This window comes from Nelumbo nucifera, chromosome 3, assembly GCF_055504915.1.
Source record: "Nelumbo nucifera cultivar China Antique chromosome 3, China Antique-T2T, whole genome shotgun sequence".
NCBI lineage: Eukaryota > Viridiplantae > Streptophyta > Magnoliopsida > Proteales > Nelumbonaceae > Nelumbo > Nelumbo nucifera.
The window spans coordinates 21962949-21973429 of NC_142651.1; the positions used below are offsets into that span (position 1 = coordinate 21962949).

The window sequence follows — 10481 nt, forward strand, 5'->3', positions numbered from 1 at the left end:
GGGAAACGTGAAAGCATTTGTCCCCACAAAACAACGTGTGGAGAATAAAATCCCACCATTCCATCAGTATCTTTATCTCTGGGTCTACGTTTAAGCAAGATTATTCCAATCAAAGGGTCACACCTCGTACCTCGCCCTTTGAGGACGGGAAAAGGCAATTCTCAGGTCTCTCTATCTCTCTCCCCTCTTTCTCTCTCCTATTTTCTCTCTCCGTCGTTAATTTTAAGGCTCGTCCGTCCCATACGCGGCGTGGGCAGGAGAGAGCACGTTAATAAGAAGAAGATTCTCTGGAACGGTTTCTCGTGATTCTTCCAAACGTTTTCTCTCTCATCATTCAGGATATTCGGAGGGAGAGGGGGGAGGGAGAGAGAGAGAGAGAGGGAGACAGCTCCAGATGGAGATGGGTGTTTTTTGATCTTATCTCCACTTTCTCTCTCCTGATCTTCCTGATCCTGACGTCAGCGCCAGCACAGAGAGAGAGAGAGAGACACGAAAGAAGGAATCGCCCCCTCGAATATTCAACCCTTTCTTTCCTGAAATCCCTTCCCCCACCACCATCAAAGATTCGTTCTATACGCGACGCCCCGACCTCGATCCTTCTTTCTACGCCCTCCGATTTCTCTTCTCCTGCATCTCTCTCTCTCATCGTTTTTGTTTCTTCCTCTCCAAGTTTATTCCTTCTTTGATTCCTGATACTGCTTAGATCCTGCTATTCTCTATCTTTTCCAGCTTTTTACGGACCCGTCGATGTTGTAAAACAAAAGCCTCCTTTTTTTAATGGTTCTCATCTACTCTCCTCCATTTCTATTCTAGAATCAGAATTTCTTCTTCTTCTCTTCTTATCCTTCTCATCCTTCTTCTAAGCCTCAGAACTCAGAGGATTCAGAATTGATCGATAAAATTAAAATGAACCCACAACCGACCATGACCATCATGGCTAATTATACAGAAAATGCGCACAAGTGTCAGACTTACATGGAAGCCTTGGAGGAAGAACGTCGTAAGATCCAGGTCTTCCGTCGCGAGCTCCCTCTCTGTCTGGAACTTGTTACTCAAGGTATCCCTCATATACCCATCTCATTTTTCATGTCTTTTCTGCTCCTAAGTAATGAATCTCGCCACCCAAGTTGCGGGCAATGACCATCATCCTAAGATTACACGTTGAATCAGTCTTGTTTTTTATTTTTAGTCATGTGGGTTGTTGATATATTGATGTTTTTTCTCTTCTGGGTTGTTTGTGTTCCAGCCATCGAGACATGCAGACAGCAGCTTGCTACCACCACAGAGTATTTTCCTGGACAATCTGAATGTTCAGAGGAGACATCAAGCGAAGCTCCTGTGTTGGAGGAATTTATTCCTTTGAAACGGTGTTTCTCTTCCGAAGAAGACGAAGAATCAAACAAGCCCAAGAACGAGGACATAAATGAGAAACCAGGCAAGAAGGCTGACTGGTTGAAATCTGTCCAATTATGGAACCAAGACCCAGATCCATCCCTAAATCAGGTTAAAAATCAGATCTTTCTTTCTTTTTGTTTTCTTTTTCTTCTTTGGAAAACAAGAGAGGAACAAAAGTCCATCCTTTCCTTTTTCTTTTTGATTGATTAAACTAGAATTAGAAGAATTTACAGGATCTTAGTCGGAAGCCATCGGTGATTGAGTCGAAGAAAGGTGGAGGCGCATTTCATCCATTTCAGAGAGATGATAAACTCACAGCACCATCTATAACGGTGATACCATCGTCAGCCCAAACAACTGCTGCAATCAGCTCTACTGCTGACACAATTAATGGCGACAACAGAGGAGAAGATAAATCACAGTCAAACAGGAAGCCCAGGCGATGTTGGTCTCCGGAACTGCACCGGCGATTCTTACATGCCCTTCAACAGCTTGGTGGTTCTCATGGTCTGTAAATTAATCAAACCATTTTTTTCTTCTCTTAAATACAGTTCTCGATTAAATGTGAATTGGTATGGTCACTAACATGCTGCTTCATGCTTTGTTTAATCTGTTCACAGCTGCAACGCCTAAGCAGATTAGGGAACTGATGAAAGTAGATGGGCTTACAAACGATGAAGTCAAAAGCCACTTACAGGTTTGTTTGATCATCGATCTCTGTTAATTTTCGTTTTCCATCTAAAATATTTTTTCTGTTGGACTCCATCTTAATAATTTGGGAATCTAGGTCAGTTCATAGAGCATCTTCTAATTAATGTGATTGCTGAGACTTATCGGTTAAATTTGGATTGAAGCAAAGCGTGGAGAATCGTAAATGCTGATATATTTTTTTTAAGGGGAAAGATTTGCATAGGATTCGCTGATGTGATTCTTCCAATTTTATCAGTATAAAATACAGAGCTAGAGGATTTATTTTATTGAACAGAGGCAAGTAGATTACTTGAGAGTTGGGACTAGAAAACGATAAGGATTAGGGACCCACCATTTACTCCATTTGGTAGATATCCATGGTTTAGATAAGTCTTTGGGCATTACTGACGAGAAGTTCCAACAACCCATTGGAATTTATTCGCTTAGGATTGGAGGGATTTTGAGTAATTGGAATCATCCAATCGCCATCTGTTGAGCCAATGATCTATTGGCTGTATATGGACCTTAACACCATTATTGGTGAGAGGTGACCTCAACATACAACAGAGAATCGAGGGCATGATACTGTTTGGTGATTTTATCATTTTGCTTGATATTTGCCTGTTAATTTAGTCTAAAACACTGTGAAAAACTTTGATATATATGTTGCAGACTTGCAGACAAGAGACAACAGAATCTCGAGGGAATAATTGTTTTAGACTTAGTGTGATGAGTTGTATTCTTGTTGAATTTTCAAGGTTTCCACCCATGTTCTACAGTTCTGAATTTCTTAATTCATCTTTCTTTGCTTGTTTCAGAAATATAGGTTGCATACAAGACGACCCAGTCCGGCGGTGCAGAACAACGGCAGCCCCCAACCACCTCAGTTTGTAGTGGTCGGAGGTATATGGGTACCACCCCATGATTATGCTGCAGCTACAGAAACCAAGGGAGAGCTAAATGGGGTTTCTGGGGTTACTGCTCATCCGACGATATATGCTCCAATAACTGCACCCTCGGTACCGACTGTGCGCTCTGAGCAGCGACAGAAGCTATCTCCAAGGTCGCCATTACAAGCAGAAGGGAGGAGCAGTTGCAAGAAGGATGACGACACTCATTCCAATTCACCTTCTACCTCTTCTTCCAGCCGATCCTATTAATAGAGGCCATGTCCATGAGAGAGAGAGAGAGAGAGACTCTCAAGTTTTGTAACGTAATCCAAGTGGCGTTTTTGTTTTTTGTTTTTTTTTTTTGTAATATGATAAATAACGAAGAAAGAAGATAGAACTTGATCTCAAGTTTTTGTTTCAATTTGTTGTTTTGTCTTATAATCAATCACACAGCATTTCCTGTTTTTGTCTTTTGTTCCATAATCACAGCCTCAGCTCAGAGCTCAGGTTGATGTTTGGCTTTTACGCTTCAAGTAACCTTTGTATTTATTTTTTATTTAATTAACCTGTTTTTGCTGTCATTTGTTCACGAGAGGTGATTGCGTTGGCTTCCCAGAAAATACAAAGAAAGAAATTGCTTGTTTCCTTGCAGAGGTACAAATGTGAAGCCACCACTGATATATTTCCTGTTTTGCTTGTGACTTGATTGAATTCTTCCTGTGTTTTTACTCGGAACTTGCTTCATCTTCTACAAAGTGCAAAGCAAGAGATTGCTTGTTTCGACTTTTGGTTATTCTGTTTCTGACTTCATGGATTTCTGATTTGTTAAAATCCATCTGTAAAGAAAAAGAAAAGGGATATATTTGAACTTGAATCAGATCCTGTCCATTGGATTTGCATCTGATTCGGATTGCAATGGGATATTGAATGGTATAAATAAGTTAAATTAACAATGATGAAAATTTTATATATTATTAATAAAATGAATTCAAAATGACTTTGATATTGTATTTCATAAATAAAGTGAATTTAAAAATTAAAAACTTGAATGATCTAGTAAAAAGTAAAAACACAACATTCAAGCCAATTTTACTTAGAGGTACAATATACACTTTTAACATGTACGAGTATATATATTTAATAAATCAAATGGAATCAAATTATATTAGATTGGATGGGGTGTATATTCATATTTAAATGGATCAATTTTTAATTTTTATTTGTTTTGACAAAAATGGCTTTCATTCATTGAAACTCAGTTTCCAAAATCCAAACCAGATATTCCAAATAGTAGGACAAAACTGTTTAAAATGGATCGAATTTGGATCACCTTTAATGGGATTAAATTTGAATTCAAACAATGGGATACTGTTTGCAGCCCTAGACATATTGATTTTTCTTTTTCCTTTTCTTGAATCATGTCTTTATATCATGTTACACCAAAAAGAGGTAAAAAAAAGGGGAATCCGCTTTTTTAATATAAGGGGGTGTTCTTTTTTTGGATTTTAAGAGGGGGGAATAACTCCATGTTCTTTTTTCAGATTAATGTGGGGACCGGGAAAAATTTATTTCCTAAGTACTCCTAGGTGGGTAAATAACTTTTCCACTTTGGGGGAAATTTTCCAACAATGAATGAGGCAAAAAAATGCCCTCTTAATAATGAATTTTTACGGTTAAAATGGTCATTTCCTTTTTTTACTTAAAAAATAAAAAAACATGGGTAAATATACTTACTTGGATTAGTATTTTCCAAGAAAAACTTACCCAGATAATTGCATTTATCCAAATAAATAACTTACTGAAAAACGAACGGGACCTAAGAATGGCCAAATTCTTATACTCTTTTAAACAAACAATTCACCCTCAATAATTGATAGCCCACGAAGAAAAAAAGAAATCAATTTTCTAGTTCTAAAAAAGGTGCAAGAATTAATAATCCATCACCACCCTCTTCAAGCCTCACCATTCAAACAAACATCAAGATTCAAGAGTAGGTAACCTCTAAAAGGAACCTTGAGTCATAAATTATAGACATCGAAATGTTGGAAACAAAGGTGGGTTTTTGGTCTGTTTGTTTGTTTTTTTCTTTTTTCTACGAAGAGCCATCAATGCCATGTCCACATTACATGATACCGAAATAGGTTTGCTTAGACGCAAGAATTCTAAAAACCAAGGAAGCCATTTGTCATGGTTCTAGAATTCTCACACCAACAATTTGCGATTCTGCTCCTTAAATGAACCTGAATAATCCATAGTCTCACGCCAAGTTTTATTTTAAGTACAACAATGGGATCCAATTTCAAAAGGTTTCACCCAAGGTTCAAAGTATCAATACTCATCGGTTTTCAAGGTTTTTAATAGGTTAAATACTTTGAATTGAGTGATATTAATTAATTAAAATATTAGTAACTTTGTTGATACACTCCGATACGGTGTAAAGGCTGTATCAGTACTTTGAACCATGCGCTCACCTTATTTTTATTTATTTTTTGAAAAATATATTAGGGGATAGGTTTTAGGCCTATCTACCACCTGAAATAGGCCAAAGGCCTAAAACACCCATATTTTGTGTATCAATAGGTATAATACATAGGCCGATACATGATAAAATTTTAAATATTAACTATATTATATGATAGAATACCATTTTCACACTTGATACTCAATTTTATTTTTAAGTATATTGAATGCATTGATAATTTAAACCTTGATTTCAGTTCACCAAACAACAATCTTCATTGACTTTCAAACAAGCCTTACAGAAACCTAGGTGCTAAGTCATGGTGGAATAATAGATCTGGTTACTAATCAGATAAAAGAAACATGAAAAAGGGTTGAATGTCTTTTTGAATCCCATTCCTACCTATAGAGTATAGACAGAATGAAAGATGCAAGTATGTATGTATGACAGTCATGTTTATAATATAATAATAAAATCTATTTGATCTTATATGTGCAATATACAATAGGAATATTCCAGGTACCTGGATTTGTCCAAGGATATTCTCCATTTATATATAAGTTATGTTCTTGTAAGGCTACAAAAGGTTGAACATTCCAAAGACCAGGATTCCATCTCTTCTGAACATGAATTAGGGTTTAATTAATGGCTTAAATTAACCAGGAAGCATCTTTCATTGGGTACACATCTTTTATTAGTAATCCAAACTTAGCATCATTTCTTCCAAATGTGAAGGCGGTTTGGAGCCACAGATTTGAGATTTCATTGCAAACCAACCAACCATGTTGAAAAAACCCAATTGGATGGTTCATGAATGTGCCATGTGATCCAGGGAATCATCCCTTACGATGGTCCCAGAAAAGGAAAATTTGGCCTATCCTTGTAAACAAAGAAAAATAAAGATTAATTAGCGTTAAAAGCATAAAAAAGATCCATTCTTCATCTGTTAGAAACAGAAATATATAATATTAAGGGGTCAACCGTTTTTATGGGTTCAAAATGTGGAAGCATGAATCATGCTCTAACTATGAGGGCCAGCGAAGCATCTCCATTATTGTAGCTCACTAGACATCACTGACCAGAGCAATAACCTACCATAATGTAGGTTTTAAATTTTTAATGTTTTATACTTTTATCATTGAAGCACAGGAAGCCTGTTTCGATTGACAAGAGTAGCACTACCCACAGGACGCCACAGCCGCTCATCCGGAACATCACCCATCAATCATAACATGGGAGATGTTTCCGATGTACCGTTATAGTGTTTTATGGGTAGGTATGTAGGTTTCTTGTGGGTAGGAGATCCAAAGTCGTTTAGTAGGTGTTTGGCATCAATGCCATTACTTCAGAGATGTTTTCTGAGAAAATGGTGTTGTATGCATGAGGGTCTGTTGCATCGTTTTCTTAGAAAATGGCTTTTTTTTTTTTTTTTGTCATCGTTGCTGCCACATAGGCTATTTTCTAGGAAAACAGCACTGTTTTTGTTTGGTACCAGTGTTGTATAACCGTTAATTGGTCTACATTATCCAATGCCCAAGATTGTGCCACATTGATGCACGTCATTGCACCGTTGGCAGCAATAGGCTGTTTTTTGAGAAAACATTGAATTTGGTGTTTTTTCATATCACACTTTCTTCATTTTCAAAGTATAGTTTGGAGCAACTTTTTTTTTCCTGAAAAAACGATGCCAAATAAAAGGCCATTTTCTGAAGCACCGCCTTTTCTAATGTGACACTGATGTGGCACCATTTTCTCAAAAAATGGCATCAATGCCAAACACCACCTTAGATATGTAGTAGGATTTGGGATCTTTAAGGCTTTATTACTAAAACACCATTGAGGAGAAAACCACACGAGGTGGGCATTCTCATTTCTGAACACCATGCAAAATTTAGAGAATCCCATTGGGAATAGAAACCATTATGTGAGATAAGAGAGATGAGACTTAAGAGAGGGAAAAAGGGTTAGTATGGCTGTAATAGGTAGGGGTGGCCATGAGCCAAGCTCTTCACGAGCTATTCGAGCTCGGCTTGGCTCGGTTTCAACCAAGTTTCGAGCCAAGCTCGAGCCCAATTTACAGGCTCGATTAATAAACAAGCCAAACTCGAACTCAGATATACATACATATATATATATATATATATATATATATATATATATGTATTATAATTATAGAAAATAATATATATAATAAAAATATTATAGTTCTTAATTCTTTAAATATCAAATAAAAAATATTTTTTATATATAATTTTTTATTTTTATAAAACATTTTTTCTCAAATCTAGCCCGAGCCAAGCTTGAGCTCAAGGTTCTATCTCGAACTGAGCTCAAGCTTGAGATCGAGCCTTGTACTACCTTGGCAAACCGAGCTCGAGCCTCGTACTATTTGGCTCGGCTCGACTCGACTCGAATCCACCCCTAATAATAGGATCAGATCTAGCTACATCAGCATCCACATTTGAGTGTCAAACCTTTATATCTACATCCAATCCGAAATTAACATATCAGATTTAGGATTTAATTCAGATTTAATTTAAAATCATCTTATTGTGTTTAAAATGATAAAAAAAATTAAAAATAAGTTATTTTTAACTTATATATGTATAATAAATATTTATAAGTATAAAATATTAAATTTATCGGATTTGAATTTTAATTGGATCGGATGGGCTTAATCCACACCCAACGATCTTATTATTAATTGAATGCAATTTTTTTAACTAACAATTGAGAGTAAATTCTAACATCCAAATCTAAAATAACTGGATTCAGAATCGAATTGGATATCAGACTTTCATAATCCATCAATAAGCCTTATTACGATGTTTTAATTAAGGGTTCAACTATGATATGGAAAAGATATGATATCTGAAAATTTTCTAACCAATCAACTGAAATCATAAACGTGATAGCCAATCAGATATTATTTATCAAAATTCATGAGTGGATTTTGATTGGTCAAAACTCTTCCCATGTCATATTTTTTCCGCATCATAGATTTTCCCATTAATAAAATAACATCATATTTTTAAGGTAGCAAAACTGCAAGAATAGCCAGCTACAGTAAAGCATTCACAGGAAATTGGAGGGCAGATGGATGAAATTTACTGAAAAAATCATAGAATAGGGTTTACGGCAGATGCTGAGTCCACATGGAGAGACACCAATAAGCTTTACAACGCATGCATGCAAGGCAAATGTGTAGGTGTAAAGTGAGTACCTGAGTTGGTTATGAGAGCTCACCATTCCGTCAGCAAATATTGACTCGGTTGGCCGTGAAGCATTAATGGACCGGAGATGGGTAATCTTTGCCGTGTTGGAAACTTGGGATTCTTTCCTTGGAAGGTGGTAAAATTCGTGGAACTGGAACCTCCTGTCAAGACAGGGCCTTCAATCATAACCCCGGATGAAAAACATCTCATCCTCCCACATAATATTATGTAGGAAGAGATGTTTCTAATTCATGGGGGTAGTGTGTTATGGATAGACTTGGGCAAAGTTCTCAGGAACAAGAGATCCAGAATCCACTTGTTCCACCATCTCACCTCCCTCCACGTGGTAAGCTTCAAAACCTACCCTGTTATGAGTCAGTTATGAAAGACCCATGTTTCTTCCTTCCATTCTTTAAAAGGAAAAATAAACACTTGAGATTTGAGAATGAAACTAATGGTTTCCATTCACATGGGGGAGTACCACAGAGCAGAATATAGTGCTGGTTATCTCTTTTCCTTGTCATTTACGTAGAAACAAAGTGGAGTGAGCAATAAACTAAGGTTGACACTGGAGACGGAAATAATAGCTAAAATATGTCAAATCTGAAAAAAAAAAAACTTTACGTTTTAATATTTTAAGTTTTTAACACAGCCGTGTCAAAGGATTCCAATAGTCAGTCTAACTAGATATTACCTTTGAAGAATAAAGATATCCATTGGTTGCCCAATAACATAAAAAGAAAAAGAAACCATGGTTTTTAAAACTGAACTGGTAACCGAATCGGTCAGGGGTCTGATTACTGGTTTGAATGGTCTAACTGTTTGAATCGAATGTTCAGACTGTTCTGACAAAAAAATAAAAAAATTAAAAAAAAAAAACATTCGAACAATTAATCGCCCGATTCAGCGGTTCGCTGATCAAAATCAATGGTTTTAAGAGGAAATCCGGTTTTTGAGGAAACACTAAAAGATCAATTAACCAATGCAGTAAAAGCAAGTGAAATAAAGGAAATAACTAAAGTCAAGCTGCATGTATACACGGGCATACATTTCTCATGTCTTTGTTCTTCTATTTGTCATCATATACATGGTAATGCAAATTTCTTCATCTGCACAACTGTATTTTAAAAACATCAATGCATACCATAGTAATGAAAATTTCTTGAGGATATGAGCGAGTTATAAACTATGAGACAAAAGGATCTTAAAAACAGTAATGCATAAGATTTACTATACATTTTCATGACATTGCTGAACGAGACAGATTAGTAATAGTTAAGTCAACTTCTTTAACATATTTGTTTACTTCCCCATTTCTTATTTTGTAATGATAGTTTGCTTTTATCCATAAAAAAGGGCATGTAATTTTCACTTGAGCTTGGAGGATGTGGAAAAGCATGCTTGTGTTTTAAGTTTTCTTCTTCCTTTCATGCTTGTGAATTAGTACTGGAGAAAAACTTCGTGTTTCTTTTTGTGGATGAAAGATATTTTAAGTTCAATGATTAGCATATAGAAAAATTTGGGAGTGTTCCAGGCTTAAAGCAGAAACTAAGGCAAAGACGTTATTTCCAGAAGCTCCAATGAAGACATAAAGGATGAAAGGATACCGCGTGTTGGTGGCTCAAAAGATCTAAATCAGGCAACAGAGGAACTTTTAGGATAACTTGGAAGAAAATGCAAACTAGAGCTTTCTGCTATAAGGAGAGAAGTTTTGATTGGTTACAAATCTGTCATTCCATTGTTTTCTCTTGTTTGAGAAATAACCCTAATCTATGACACATTATTCCAAACAACAAAAAATCTTGTTGCTACAATTGGTTGAGTTTTGTA

General features: G+C 36.2%; 1 protein-coding gene across 1 annotated transcript; it reads left to right on the top strand.

Annotated features, from left to right (window-relative positions):
- Positions 1-298: 298 nt before the first annotated feature.
- LOC104601429 (transcription factor HHO3-like) lies at positions 299-3442 on the top strand. The gene is made up of 5 exons (XM_010264761.3): positions 299-1057; positions 1247-1503; positions 1629-1902; positions 2016-2092; positions 2904-3442. The coding sequence occupies exons 1-5, from the start codon at positions 907-909 to the stop codon at positions 3243-3245; spliced, it is 1101 nt and encodes a 366-aa protein (XP_010263063.1). The 5' UTR covers positions 299-906; the 3' UTR covers positions 3246-3442.
- The last annotated feature ends 7039 nt before the right edge of the window (positions 3443-10481 follow it).